Here is a 14,952-nt window from a genome sequence, read left to right as displayed (position 1 = left end):
AGGGTGGGTAGGGTGGGAGAATCTCTGGAGCCAAGTGAGGATTCCCAGGTAAGATCCTCCCTCTATTGTGTGGGCAGGTAATCCCTCCCCTACCTGGCCTGGTCTCCTTGGCAACGCTTCCCCCCAGGCGGGATTGGACAACTGACTGAGGTAGGCGGAGACCTCCAGGTATCCCACCTGAGGGAAGGCAAAGCCAAGCCTGTGTTGATGGAGCCGCTCCAGATCCAGGGGCTGCGCGCGTCCACGCAAAGGGCGCCCCCCGTTTTATGCGGGGAGCGGTCATTATTGAACAGGCTTCCTCTGCTTGTGGATTTACTTATTCTCAAATACCCTATAAAAATGGGGGGTGGGGGAGAGAGAAAAGCAGGGCCGGATTTCGATGAAGAGAGGCCCTCAGCTCCTCCACTTGTGAGGCCCCCCCCCCAAGCTCCCACCCTCACGACTAGAAGAAAATGGAAGAGTGTTATAAACTAAATTGAGTGAAGCTCAAAGGTGATGATGGGTATTTAAAATTCTGCAATTCACAATTTCTCCTCTAAAGGACATCAGAAAACCTCATCAAAATTTGTTTGTCTAAGTTTGTACAGTGGTACCTTGGTTTGCAACCATTTTGGATTACAACCACGTCAAGCCCGGAAGTATGTGTCCCTTTTTTTGGATTATAACCCTCTCTTTTTTTTGGGTTACAACCCTTTCCCCCCCCTTTTTTTTTTTTGAGGCCCCATTGGCAAAAGCGCTCCTTGGGTTACAACCTGTTTTGGTTTACAACCGGACCTCCGGATTATGGTTGTAAACCAAGGTATCACTGTACACAATGCTCAGTGCAGACAACCTCTCTTGAGACATCGTGGCCCTTAATTCATTTTAAATTCTTTTGAGTCTTGAAAAACTCCTCTCTCCCGAGAAGTTAGTGACCATAAAGCTAAGAAATAGCTGCAAGATTGCTTCCACATTAGGAAAGGCCATCTGAATTTTCTCCCTTGTATATAATTTGATAAAGGTCTGTATGAGACAGAGAGTGCTCCGCTGTAAGCCTATGGCTTTGTCTCACATACAGGTGAAAGTGTAAAAGTTCATCAATAAGTTTCAGGTCAATATCTTCTGGGAATGCTTCCGTCAACAGTTCAACACCTTGCTGAATTTCTTGCTTAGATGCTATCAGAATAGCAAGAATGCAAAAACAATTGTGCAGCATCACTGTACACAATACTTCTTTTTAAATTGGCTTCACATGCATCTAATATAAAGGATTTTATCCTAAACTTATCTCTTGAGGAAAGTGCATCTAAGGTGCACTTCTGTCATTTCCTTGTTTTGTAGTTAACATTTGGCAAGGTCATCAAAATCTTCTCTTTAAAAAAATCCAGACGTGAACTGTACAAACTTGCACAGGAACTCAATAACAGGTCTGATTTCTTAAGGGCTTTGCTGACCTTGTGAAAATGACCTAGCACACAGATTGATATCTCTAAGATTCTGCAGATTGTGGCTGTGAACCAGGGCCCCACAAAAAATGTGCACGTTGGGCCCTAGAGTTTCAAATTGGGCCCAACTGGCTGGCCCTGAATCTAATAGTTGCTGGGCCCAGGTTGCCCTGCCCTCGCATGAAGTCTTGGTTACAGATAGGTAGCCGTGTTGGTCTGCCATGGTCAAAACAAAATAAAAAAATTCCTTCCAGTAGCACCTTAAAGACCAACTGAGTTAGTTCTAGGTATGAGCTTTCGTGTGCATGCACACTTCTTCAGATACACACTGTGTATCTGAAGAAGTGTATCTGAAGATTCTGTGTATCTGAAGAAGTGTGCATGCACACGAAAGCTCATACCTAGAACTAACTCAGTTGGTCTTTAAGGTGCTACTGGAAGGAATTTTTTTATTTTGTTTTGACCATGAAGTCTTGGGTTTGCAATTTTGGGAGAGGGGAGACTGCCTGCTGGGGGAGGGCAGGCAGGCTGGGTATGCCCCCTATATCTAGAGGCCCTAGGCTTCAGCCTACGTAGCCTATACAGTGGAACCTCGGGTTAAGTACTTAATTCGTTCTGGAGGTCCGTTCTTAACCTGAAACTGCTCTTAACTTGAAGCACCACTTTAGCTAATGGGGCCTCCTGCTGCCGCCACGCCACCGGAGCCCGATTTCTGTTCTCATCCTGAAGCAAAGTTCTTAACCCGAGGTACAATTTCTGGGTTAGCGTAGTCTGTAACCTGAAGTGTATGTAACCTGAGGTACCACTGTGCATAAATCCGGCACTGGAGAAAAGAAGCAAAGTGGATGCAGAACAACACCAAAAACAACTTTTGAGGAAAGATGTTGTTGTTCAGCTACCGCCAGAAAACTGGAGTCATGGTTGCACAACACCGGAAGGCGCGTTTGTGGTTTTGTTTCTTCATTGTTAGAATTAACCAGCTGTGCTTGAGAAATATTGCTTGTGCCTGTCATCGTGAAGATTCACTGCCGATCTGCCTCTCCTCATCTGTAACAGAGCTGGGTGGATTTCTGCCTGGCCTGCAGCTACAGGCAGAAACCCAGCTGGTGAAGTTTTCCGAGTAGGCAAAACAGTGTAGCTAATAATATTCTTTCCCCAAAGGAAGCATTTAGCACATGGGTAGGCAAACTAAGGCCCGGGGGCCGGATCCGGCCCAATCGCCTTCTAAATCCGGCCCACGGACAGTCGGGGAATCAACGTGTTTTTACATGAGTAGAATGTGCCCTTTTATTTGAAATGCATCTCTGGGTTATTTGTGGGGCCTGCCTAGTGTTTTTACATGAGTAGAATGTGTCCTTTTATTTAAAATGCATCTCTGGGTTATTTGTGGGGCATAGGAATTTGTTCATCCCCCCCCCAATACAGTCCGGTCCCCCACAAGGTTTGAGGGACAGTGGACCGGCCCCCTGCTGAAAAAGTTTGCTGACCCCGATTTAGCGTCTGCCTGTGTGCAGCTGGGCCAGCTCAGGAACACATAAAATGATGTCACATAGAGGAGGGAGAAAGGTTGTTTTCTGCTGCTCCAGAGAAGCGGACACGGAGCAATGGTTCCAAACTACAAGAAAGAAGATTCCACCTAAACATTAGGAAGAACTTCCTGACAGTAAGAGCTGTTTGACAGTGGAATTTGCTGCCAAGGAGTGTGGTGGAGTCTCCTTCTTTGGAGGTCTTTAAGCAGAGGCTTGACAACCATATGTCAGGAGTGCTCTGATGGTGTTTCCTGCTTGGCAGGGGGTTGGACTCGATGGCCCTTGGGGTCTCTTCCAACTCTAGGATTCTATGATTCTACATCCTGACTCCTTGGGAGGACTGGGGGTGAGCCAGTGCTAACTTGGCTTAAGGGCAGAACCCCAACTCCAGTGTAAGCCCCGCTTGGGCAGGTCAAATAATCCAACACACCCCTCAGGATCACTAGTCTGGCCCTTTAATTGCAGAGTTCGCACATACAGTCATTTATGGACCAGCTGCAAAGCACCTACTGGGCATCCTCATAGGATACAGAGTATAAGGATCGCCTCTCCCAAGTCGCAAGGATGCATATATTGTACACATACATTCTTAGCCTCCCTGATCCCCACAGATGCTACCGCTGCCCTGTACCCTCCCCGCTCAGATCAGCAAAATAACATTGCAAAAAACACAAAAAAACACCATATACATATATATATTTAAATAAAATATCCCAATGCTGATAATAAGAATGAAGAAGAAAAGTACAATTTGTACACAGTCTATGAAAATGATAGACAAATTCTGAGGCCAGCCAATCCATGCCCAGTGGGGAAATGGTGATCGATTGCCACTGCCTGCCCCTTTAAGGAAAATATTTTTTTTGCCTGGTGACAAATAACAAAAATCCCTTTGAAGAAATATAATCTTATATACATACTGCTCAATGTATATAATCTTATATACATACTGCTCATATAAGAAATATAATCTTATATACATACTGTGTCATCTCACCACAGGATGACATGTCTTCTAACGGTTTTGCCTGCAGATAGCTTTGCTCTGCGTATTGAGCAAGCTTTTGAAATTCAAAGACAGTCAACCACAGATGACCCCCGAGGATCAATTCCGACAACCCCTTTGAAACCAATTATTTGAATCCAAAGATGAAAATGAGCCAGGTTTTCGAAGGGTCCTCTGGGATTTCGGAGGGAAAATGGCTGCTGTGGGTAAATTTATAACCAAAAACCCTTTTGGAAGCCGATTTCCAACGCTTTTCTGAAACGTAACTCGCAACACACAGGCTGTTTCAAAGGACATCCCATTGAGAAAACTCTTCCGGGGTGCAGAATACTATTCGCAATAGGTTTGTAGATCAGAACAAATGTTTGCAGCCCCAACCCATCCTCAAACTTGCCCCAACTCCTTCCTCATCTCCTTGACTGCTTGGCCAGGCTGCAGAATGTTGAATACTAAATGACATCCCAGAGAGATCCATATTCTCACCCGGGAGATTCGGGGCTACTGTCGAAATACTCCACACACCGCTCACTTCTCCACTCTAAACAGCCCAGTACCAAAGTATCTGTTTGCTGTTCTTTATTACTGGTTCTAAAGAAAGGTTGGAGCTCAAGGGTTTGTAATACGCGGCCACCCCCTTAAGAAGAAAAGCCAATTTCTGAAAGTCCTGCAAGTATTCCCATCAGGAAACGCTGTCATCTAGTGTTTAGCTATATGAGCTGAATTCCCAAAGGATGGTTCGCTTGCTTAAACATGGGGCCATGATGAATCTCCAGTCTGATAAGGCTCCTCAACCTCCTCCCTCCCAGTTTAATCTCCACTTGGAACCTGCCCCTGTTCTCCGAAAAGAGAAGGGGCAGTGAATCTACGCCGCGCCAAGGCCACTCTGCCACCTGCTGGGTCACTGCTGCATCTACAGACACAAGTCCTTAAGGTGGGGCAGGAACAAAGCCTGCTCCCTCTAGCCCCAAGCATGGCTCCATTTAACCAGATCACCAGGACTGTCCTCTAGGGAATCACTGCCTGCAAGCATCCTGCACTGGCCACAAGAAACCATGACAGAGTCATTCCCCCCCCGTCGACCCTGATCTTCTCCGAAGAAAGCCGCTCCGAAAACAGAATGGACGTCCATCCTTTCATTATAGTCTGCGGCAATGGAGGCGAGAGAGAAGAATCCACAGCCGTTCTTGGATTTGGCCGGAAGTCCTGCCGCACGCTGGTCACTTTTCATTTTCCTTTTTTGGTTGGAGAGTGAATTCTAGGTTGGCCAAAGGTCCTTGGTGCACCAGAGCCAGCAAGAGTGGCAGAGGAAGAGAGAAGAGTGAAGAAAGGGTGAGTCCAAGATGGCCGCGGGCGAAGGAGGCTGCGAGTCCCTCGAGGACCAACTGCGGATTCATCCCCCTTCCAAAGGTCGCTCCTGACTACCTGCCTCGCAGGCTGCGTGAAAGGCCTCATCAGAGTTGGTTAGAAAGCGGCGGCAGGTGCAGGCCACAGGTCTCTGTTGCTGTTTGAGCTGCATAAACAGGAGAAAGAGAGTTAGGTAAGACCACAGAAGCATAGAGCAGTGTTTCCCAACCTTGTGCCTCCAGCTGTTTTTGAACTACAACTCCCATCATCCCTGACTAGCAAGACCAGTGGTTAGGGATGATGGGAATTGTAGTTCAAAAACAGCTGGAGGCCCAAGGTTGGGAAACACTGGCATAGAGGACCATCTAGTCTAATCCCTTGCAGTGCAGGAATATGCAGCTGTCCCTTATGGGGATCAAACCCACAACCTGGGCATTGTCAGCAACACGCTCTAACCAACCGAGTTATCCAGCAGATCAAAAGTGTGAAATGCCCCGGAACAATCCACTCCACTATGGGGTGCTCTAGGCCAGTGTTTCCCAACCTTGGGCCTTCAGCTGGTTTTGGACTACAATTCCCATAGAATCATAGAATCCTAGAGTTGGAAGAGACCACAAGGGCCATCGAGTCCAACCCCCTGCCAAGCAGGAAACACCATCAGAGCACTCCTGACATATGGTTGTCAAGCCTCTGCTTAAAGACCTCCAAAGAAGGAGACTCCACCACACTCCTGGTCAGCAAATTCCACTGTCAAACAGCTCTTACTGTCAGGAAGTTCTTCCTAATGTTTAGGTGGAATCTTCTTTCTTGTAGTTTGGATCCATTGCTCCGTGTCCGCTTCTCTGGAGCAGCAGAAAACAACCTTTCTCCCTCCTCTATGTGACATCCTTTTCTATATTTGAACATGGCTATCATATCACCCCTTAACCTCCTCTTCTCCAGGCTAAACATGCCCAGCTCCCTTAGCTGTTCCTCATAAGGCATCGTTTCCAGGCCTTTGACCATTTTGGTTGCCCTCCTCTGGACACGTTCTAGTTTGTCAGTGTCCTTCCTGAACTGTGGTGCCCAGAACTGGACACAGTACTCCAGGTGAGGTCTGACCAGAGCAGAATACAGTGGCACTATTACTTCCCTTGATCTAGATGCTATACTCCTATTGATGCAGCCCAGAATTGCATTGGCTTTTTTAGCTGCCGCGTCACACTGTTGGCTCATGTCATCCCTTGCCACTGGTCTTGCTAGTCAGGGATGATGGGAGTTGTAGTTCAAAAACAGCTGGAGGCCCAAGGTTGGGAAACACTGCTCTAGGCCATATCTCTATGGCCAGAGAGAGAAATAAGTAGGCCGTAGGAAGTCCTACGTTACACTATCCTGTGCTGCAGCATATGGAATCACAGGATCATAGAACTGTGATCCCAGGGCCATCTAGCCCAAGTCCCAGCAATGCAGGAAACACAGCTAAAGAATCCCTGATAGAAGGCTGTCCAACCTCTGTTTAAAAACCTCCAACCAAAGACAGCCCACCACCTTCCGAGGGAGTCCGTTCCACAGCCCAACAGCTCTTTTTTTTCTGTCTCTCTCTCTCTCTCTCTCTTTTTTTATTAAAGATTTTCATGTTTTACAGAAGTAAGTGTAATGTCTCTCATATTTTTTCCATGTAACATTTTTACAAATCCGTTTCATTTGTTGAGACATTAGGGGGAGAGAGAGAGAGGGGAAAAAAAGAAGGTGTGGAGGGAGGGAAGATGGGTGGGGGTGGGGTCGGGTGGCAATGTTTCTGTTATGCTTAATGTATGTGGGGTTTGGTGTCAATATTGCATGTGCTGTTCACTTGTGTTCCCTTGGTGGTGAGAGAGGTTGGGGTTGGCCTAGGGTGGGGTTGTTTGTTCGAGATTGGCTGTGGTGATCTTTGCTTTCGTGTGTGAGTGGGGTGGGTGGGTGTTTTGGATCAGGTTAGCCATATTGATTTGTATGCTGTTGGTGGATTATTGTCGTTGTCTTGAGCCCAACAACTCTTGTTGTAATGGAAGGTAAAGGTAAAGGGACCCCTGACCATTAGGTCCAGTCGTGGCCGACTCTGGGGTTGCGGGGCTCATCTTGCTTTATTGGCTGAGGGAGCCAGCATACAGCTTCCGGGTCATGTGGCCAGCAGGACTAAGCCGCTTCTGGCAAACCAGAGCAGTGCACAGAAATGCCGTTTACCTTCCCGCTGGAGCGGTTCCTATTTATCTACTTGCACTTGACGTGCTTTTGACCTGCTAGGTTGGCAGGAGCAGGGACTGAGCAACGGGAGCTCACCCCGTCGCGGGGATTCGAACCGCTGATCTTCCGATCGGCAAGCCCTAGGCTGGAGAAATCTGGCTTTCCTCGGCTTCTCATTTTCCCGTTCTTTTCCTACCACATTTCCACACCAGTTTGCATCTTCTTCTTTTAAAGTCCTTGCATTTCTTGTACATGTTTTTGTACTCAATTTTGCCCAATACACACGTTTTTGCAAGCAATGATACTTGCTGATATGTGCAGTTCTTTCCCCCCCCCCCCAATACATGCATTTCTTTACACATTCTTTGGTTGAAGATCCACGATGCAGAATGTGGAGACGTATAAACGCCGAAGGGTCTTGTTCAGGGTGTGGCAAATTAGGTAGCTTCACCCTGAAATTCAAACCGACCTGAATTTCTCTCCCAGTCCCTAACATCTTCAAATCCAGAAACCAGGCAGAGGAATGAGAAAATGCATGTGGCTCAAACTTACTTGCTGGTGATGGGGCATTAGAAGTGAAGACAGAAGACACAAGAATCCGAGACCATATAACACCCGTCTTGAAAGTCCTACACTGGCTCCCAGTATGTTTCCAAGCACAATTCAAAGTGTTGGTGCTGACCTTTAAAGCCCTAAACAGCCTCAAAGGGCCAGTATATCTGAAGGAGCGTCTCAACCCCCATTGTTCTGCCTGGACACTGAGGTCCAACGCCGAGGGCCTTCTGGCGGTTCCCTCCCTGCGAGAAGCCAAGCTACAGGGAACCAGGCAGAGGGCCTTCTTGGTAGTGGCACCCGCCCTGTGGAACGCCCTCCCATCAGATGTCAAAGAGATAAACAACTACCAAACTTTTAGAAGACATCTGAAGGCAGCCCTGTTTAGGGAAGCTTTTAATGTTTAATAGGTCCTTGCATTTTAGTGTTCTGTTGGAAGCCACCCAGAGTGGCTGGGGAAACCCAGCCAGATGGGCGGGGTATAAATAATAAATTATTATTATTATTATTATTATTATTATTATTATTATTATTATTATTATTATCCCTTCTCCACACCCCTGAAGTAACAGGAGGAGTCAGGGAAGATCACATTTTGCAAGGATGGGAGAGGAGCTCCAAGTCTCTTGGAGGCAGAGGCTGGGCCCGCAAGTCAAGGGCACACGCTTCACTCCCCCATCTGTTCCAGCCTCACCTCCATCACAAGTGGGCTCATGTTAACATGGCTGCTCTCTGGCTACGCATTCCCTCCGCGTGCTTTCTCTAGCTTCTTCCTTCGGTCTTCTGGGATCTCGTGCATACTTATCCCATGGTTGCTCGCCCTGGAAGCAGAGAGGAGAAACAGGGGGTTTGTGTGGAGAAGGGGGCCGTGTCCCCCAAGAGCCCAGAGCCCACCCTATTCTGTTCCAAAGCTGGATGTTCTGTTCCTTGTCCTCTGAACTCACCCTGGCTGTAGGTCAGGGGGTGTGGGGATAGGTTTGTTAAAGCCCGCACGGCCTGTGAGCCAAAATGTCTCTTCAGTGCCTTTTCCCTGCGGAGAAAAAGAAAGAGGCTGATGCGGGTGCGAGGACATGTTTCGAGTGAAGCACCAAGAGCAGCAGCCCCCCCCCCAAATCCTTGCAACAGGTGACACCAGAAGCGTTTTGCCAACACAGCAGTTCCCAAGGCAGGTGCTACCTCCCCTTGGGCAAGGGGGCAGTGGGATTACCTGGGGGGGGGGGCTAAGAGGCAAGGGGGCAGCAGTGGGCTAAGAACTTACTTCTAAACCACCTCTTAATGGTTCATGCCCAGGTGAGGGAATAACACCTTAAAGAGAAATGCAGCCAAGAGAGATATACAAGCTTAGCGTCCCAGTTTATTAAGAGATAAGCGACAGCATTTCCAAACCAGGAGTTCAGAGGACCACCAGTTGGGAGAACTGTGTCCGAGGCACATTTTAACACAGCTTGCATGGGGTTTTCAGAAACATACTGGTTTTAGCTCATATAATGCATACGTGAAAGGTCAGGGAGCTAAAGCTGTCTTGCTTCTCTTTGTTATCCTCTTTCACCCATTACCTTGGGTGCCCCGGTCTCGGGATGCCTTAGACCGTTCATTTCACACACTTACTGTCTGTCTTCTTGACAAGCAGACATCCAAAAAGTCCTTAACATACCGTTCCTATAGCTTCCCCCCTGGGAAGACTCAAGGCAAGAACAGCCTGTCACATACACATTCTGTTGCTACACTATGCAAGGAGCACTCAGATATACAGGGTGGGTCAGGGCTCAGAAGTCCAGATAGCACAAAAGTCATTAGAGCATTGATACACAGGTTCCATTACAGAGGGTAAATGCAGGGGTTACAAAAGCACGTGCATTTTATTCAGTGCTAAATTCTATAAATTCTATTAAGTGCTAGATGGGCTAACTAATTTCATAAAACAGAGGAGGCACTGCAGGTGTAAAGCAGTGTTTCCCAACCTTGGGCCTCCAGCTGTTTTTGGACTACAACTCCCATCATCCCTAGCTAGCAAAACCAGTGGTCAGGGATGATGGGAATTGTAGTTCAAAAACAGCTGGAGGCCCAAAGTTGGGAAACAGTGGTGTAAAGGACTATCATCTTGAAAAGCTGGTTGTCACTGGAACAAGTTAATCCATTTTGCCAAATTAAATACACTACTTAGTTGTAAATCAATTTTGAATAAATGTGCAATCGATGGTTACGGTTTTGAATTCCATTGTGCTCTTATCTTCCTTAGTGGGTTGTGCAAACGGCTATTCTGAACAATGCTTTTTATAGGGTAGGGTAGGCGGCACTGGGGATGGATTTATGCAACGGGGTGGGGGAGGCAGTGGCCCCAAACAGTTTGGGAACTGCTGATCTAGCAGTTCCAAAGCACACACAGGTGTGCTGCCCACACTGGGGCTGCTCTGTTTGCTTCCCTTCCAGAGAAACCATCACCCATGGACACACATGCAAATGAAGGGGGCGTCTCTTTTGCTTGCCAGAGGGCTCCCCCTTCCCCCATCCTAGTGATTTGGGTCTGTTCTGCATCTTCTGGGTAGAGCTTTGACCGGAGATAAGAGGGAGAATTGGAGGGTCCTTGCAGTCGGAAGACGCCCCTCCCTTGCCCCAGGTACCTTCAGCTCTGTCTTGCCTCGGAGGTCCAGCTTGTAGCCCTCCTTGAGGTCATGTAGGATCTGAACGGTGCGGATGTTGACATGGATTCGATAAGCTGCGGAGACAACAGGTGGGGGGTGAGATGGGGGTGCCTCTGAGAGACATAACAGCATAAGAAGGGTCTTCTGGATCAGGCCCATCTATTCCACCATCCTGTTCTCACAGTGGCCAACCAGATGCCTGTGGGAAATCCACAAGCAGGATTTGAGCACATGAGTCCTGCTTCCTCCTGTGGCTTCCAGCAACTGGTCTCCAGAAGCATTGCGTCCCCCAATAGCCCTCTCCTCCTCCATGAATTTGTCTATCCCACTTTTAAAGTCATCCGTGTTGGTGGCCATCACTGCCACATGAGGGAGCAAGTTCCGTGGTTTAACTTCACGCTATGTGAAGGAGGACTTTCTTTTATCCATCCTGAACACTTCATTGGCTATCCATGAGTTCTAGTGTTATGAGAAAGGGAGAAAACCCTCCTCCCCCCCCCCAGACCAATGGCTGGGATCCCAAAACCAGGGGAAGGGGCATGCATGCTTAGTGTGCCAAAGGTCCCAGGTTTAATCCCCAGCATCTCCTTGTGAGGCTGAGAAAGGCGCTGGCCTGAATCCCTGGAGAGCCATTAATGCCACCATGGATTGAAGCTTCATACACAGCAGAGGCCCTGCCACTGAGCTATGGCCCTTCCTCGAATTTCCATTTGTTCCCTAATCTATCGCCATAAAGTTTGATGGCTTTTTTTATTATTGCCTTTTATTCCTATGTTTGTTGGAAGCCACCCGGAGTGGCTGGGACAACCCAGTCAGATGGGAAGGGTGTAAGAAATATAATATTATTATTAGGTAAAGGGGTAAAGGGACTCCTGACCATTAGGTCCAGTCGTGGCCGACTCTGGGGTTGCGGCGCTCATCTCGCTTTATTGGCCGAGGGAGCCGGCGTACAGCTTCCGGGTCATGGGGCCAGCATGACTAAGCCGCTTCTTGCGAACCAGAGCAGCGCACAGAAACACTCTTTACCTTCCCGCCAGAGTGGTACCTATTTATCTACTTGCACTTTGACATGCTTTCGAACTGCTAGGTTGGCAGGAGCAGGGACCGAGCAACCCCGTGGCGGGGATTCAAACCGCTGACCTTCTGATCAGCAAGTCCTAGGCTCTGTGGTTTAACCCACAGAGCCACCCGAGTACCTACAATATTATTATTAGTGGCATCCAAATTGGGCAGACTCCACCCCCAGCAGAAACCCCCTCCCCCTGCAGCCCCCCAGTCTAGGCCATGTGCTACTCACGCAGTCCTGTGGACTCCATCCGTGAGGCGGTGTTGACTGTGTCTCCGAAAAGACAGTACCGTGGCATCGTCAGCCCCACCACACCAGCCACGCAAGGCCCTGCCGTGGGAAACAGATCAGCCTTGAGCTCAGAAGTTTCTTCAACCTTAACAGCTCTCCCCATCACCTCTCCCCTCCTGCCCAGTTGAGCTCCCTTCAGAAGAGCCAAGTAAGGGTGGATAGGGCCACGAAGTACAGGTGGGTCCCTGTGGCTGGAGGCCATTGCAGCAGCCCTGCCTTCGTGACAGCCTACCTGAGTGCAGGCCGATGCGGATCCGTACTGGCACTTCTGGCATGTGACGCATCTTGAAGGTGCCGACGGCGCTGAGGATATCCAGCGACATGTTGGCAATCTCACCTGCGTGCCGGTTGCCGTTGCGCTTGGGCAGCCCAGAAGCAACCATGTAGGCGTCGCCAATAGTCTCCACCTGTTGGGAGAAGCCAGGTGGAAATGGAGCCCATTCTCAAGGGAAGAGGCCATGGATTCAGGGGACACCTTGAGCCAGGAACAGGGCCTGCTCTGAGAACCAGGCTTTGCCATTCTCCCCTCCTCAGTAGAGTTCCTGATGCCAGCACCTCTCCGGCCTAAAGAGGTCACATTGCCTTCCCACACTGGGTTCCAGCTCAGAGGCCGCAGCAGAACCCAGAGCTCCACCGCACTGCTGGAGGCAGCAGCTTCAGAAGCAGTCTGGGCTCCTTTAAGAGGAGAGGCTCCACCCACCTAGCTGCCCAGAGGAAGTTGCAATCCTAGTTAAGGCTCAGTCGGGATTCCCTGGAATGAATGTCCACAAGCCTGCCTTGTCTGACAGCCAGCATGTGTGTCACCTGGAGCTCTCCAGGGTGCTAACCACCTTGCTACTTAGCCTTTAAGGATGTTGACCTCTGTTTTATCAGACCTGCATCTATCATCTGAGTTGACTGACCTTTGATTGACCTGACTTCACCTCCTGGATCCTAATTTTTTACTAGCAATATGTGACCTGTTTATCCCTGGACATATCTATATCTAGCACATTTTCCACTCAGGCTAAGATCCTGTCCCATGCCCAGGACAGAACCCTAGTAGGGGTTGAGTCCATGATGAAAGAGGCTCCCCCAGTTGCCAGAGGGCCATGGAGACCTAGGAAATGGACCCTGAAGAACATCCCCCTCCTGATTATCACTAGGAAGCCGTTCAGGAGCCCTAGAATCATCCTCCCCTCCAACTAACTCAAGGCCCAGCCAATATGAGTTTCGCTTGGCAACACTAAGCACCCGTGTCGTCCTATCTTCTTTTCTTTCACATCCCTTGGATCCTCCAAGCCCCAGCCTTTCTCTGCCTCCTGCCCACAGTAAAGGTGGCTGACAGAGCCAACAGGTCTGTACCTTGTAGACATCATGGGAGCCGATGATGGCATCGAAGAGGGTGTAAAGGTCATTCAGAAGGTCAACCACCTCAATGGGCTCACTCATGGCTGAGATGGTGGTGAAGCCCACAATGTCACTGAAGTACAAGGTCACCTCTTCAAAATACTCTGGTTCCACTGGAGCGCCAGTCTTCAGGGCCTCCGCTACTGAACTGAAGGGGTGACAAGCAGAAATGTCAGCCAGTCTCTCCTTTGGAGAATTAGAAAGCACTTAAGGGTGCCTGTAATTGCAATTAAGAATATTTTTAAAAAACAGCTTCCCCCAATTTCTCTCCAAGCTTAGCAATTCTCACTGCTGACAGAACATATTAATCCCAGCAAAGCAAGGAAGGGGCAGCAAGAAAAATCCTTGCTTCATGGCTCAGAAGGGAGCTCAGAAAAGGGGAGCCTTAAAAAAAGATGGGAAACTTTGAGAAAAGCTGAGCGTTTTTTGTTTTACGCGTTAAAAGAAAAACAGAGAAAGAGCGGTTGGAGAAAATAAATGAGGACAAAAAAAACGCCACGCCCCCCCCCCCCCCGAAATAAAGGAGGAGATGAAATAATAGCTAGGGTGTAAGAGAACAGATTGAAGGAGAGAGACTCCAAACAGGTTGTTGCACTGAGCTGAGACAGGAAACGGACTGAGCCTCAACAGGAAGAGAGCAGAAATGTCTTCTGTAGAAGTTTCGGGCATTTCCTGTACCTGACCTGCAACACAACCCACTTGGAGACCTCTTACATGCACAGGTGAACAGGCAATTCCCTCATTTCTAGGAATGTCAGGCCATCAGGACACGCTCTGGTTGCCCCACTTAAGCTCCGCACATAATTTCCACAGACTCACGGGGGCAACATCTGCGTCAACAACTTGTCTGTCTTTTGCTTCTCAACCTCCAGCTCTTCCGTTCGCTCCCGGATCAAGTCCTCCAAGTTGCTGGAGTACTGCTCCAACATCCGTAGCATGGAGTCGATGATGTTTGTCTTCCGACCTTTGTTGATGCTCTTGAACTGCAGGAGAGGGACGGAAGGGGCATTAGGAAGCGATCTCCCTACCCTCTGGGATCCTGGCAAATAGCTACTCGGGAGGCCCACTCACCTGGTCAAAAATCTGGTTGATGTTTGGCCTTTTCTCAGGCTGCTCGCTCCAGCACTGCTTCATCAGCTGAATGCACTCCATCGGGGCTTGGTCTACCGAAACAGAGGGCCGGCAGAGTGGGGGCGGCTTTTCTACTTTCTTGATGATCTCTGTCGGACAAGGAAAACAATTCGCTTCTGTCCTGGGCAGGCCAACTCCTCTCCACTCTGCAATCACTGCATAAACTACCTGCTTCACACAGCACTCTGTGTTTCAGCAACCAAACCCTACAACAGGGCCTGTCCTCTGCATGTAATCAACCAGCCACCCTGCACCCTTCCTTAACTCCCGCCATGTTTCTGCTCCACTTGACTCGGGGCCAGTGTGTTAACTCACCTACCCGCCACAGCAACCCTGCTCAACTCTCCAAACCAATGTCACAGCCATCTTCAAATAT

General features: G+C 48.9%; 1 protein-coding gene and 1 long non-coding RNA gene across 4 annotated transcripts in view; both read right to left on the bottom strand.

Moving 5' to 3' along the window:
• Positions 1–3,392: 3,392 nt before the first annotated feature.
• On the bottom strand, positions 3,393–3,875 carry LOC309326540. Its single transcript, XR_014150328.1, has 2 exons — positions 3,624–3,875; positions 3,393–3,585 (listed from the first exon to the last, which is right to left on the bottom strand). It is a non-coding gene; the product is annotated as an uncharacterized lncRNA (long non-coding RNA).
• A 68-nt stretch (positions 3,876–3,943) lies between these two features.
• The window catches only part of GUCY2D (guanylate cyclase 2D, retinal), a 129,264-nt gene continuing 118,255 nt past the window's right edge, over positions 3,944–14,952 (bottom strand). For all 3 annotated transcript variants that reach the window (XM_081835615.1, XM_081835616.1, XM_081835617.1), the window contains 9 exons: positions 14,517–14,665; positions 14,265–14,428; positions 13,401–13,593; positions 12,289–12,463; positions 11,997–12,095; positions 10,679–10,773; positions 9,002–9,087; positions 8,752–8,878; positions 3,944–5,469 (listed from right to left, as the gene is read on the bottom strand). In XM_081835615.1, coding sequence (XP_081691741.1) covers positions 8,794–8,878; positions 9,002–9,087; positions 10,679–10,773; positions 11,997–12,095; positions 12,289–12,463; positions 13,401–13,593; positions 14,265–14,428; positions 14,517–14,665 — 1,046 coding nt within the window. In that variant the 3' untranslated portion in view covers positions 3,944–5,469; positions 8,752–8,793. The remainder of the gene's footprint in view (positions 5,470–8,751; positions 8,879–9,001; positions 9,088–10,678; positions 10,774–11,996; positions 12,096–12,288; positions 12,464–13,400; positions 13,594–14,264; positions 14,429–14,516; positions 14,666–14,952) is intronic.

Source organism: Podarcis erhardii (assembly GCF_964252035.2).
Source record: "Podarcis erhardii genome assembly, chromosome: 13".
Taxonomy (NCBI): Eukaryota; Metazoa; Chordata; class Lepidosauria; order Squamata; family Lacertidae; genus Podarcis; species Podarcis erhardii.
Note: the sequence above shows the minus strand (reverse complement) of the source record. Positions and strands in the feature narration are given on the sequence as shown.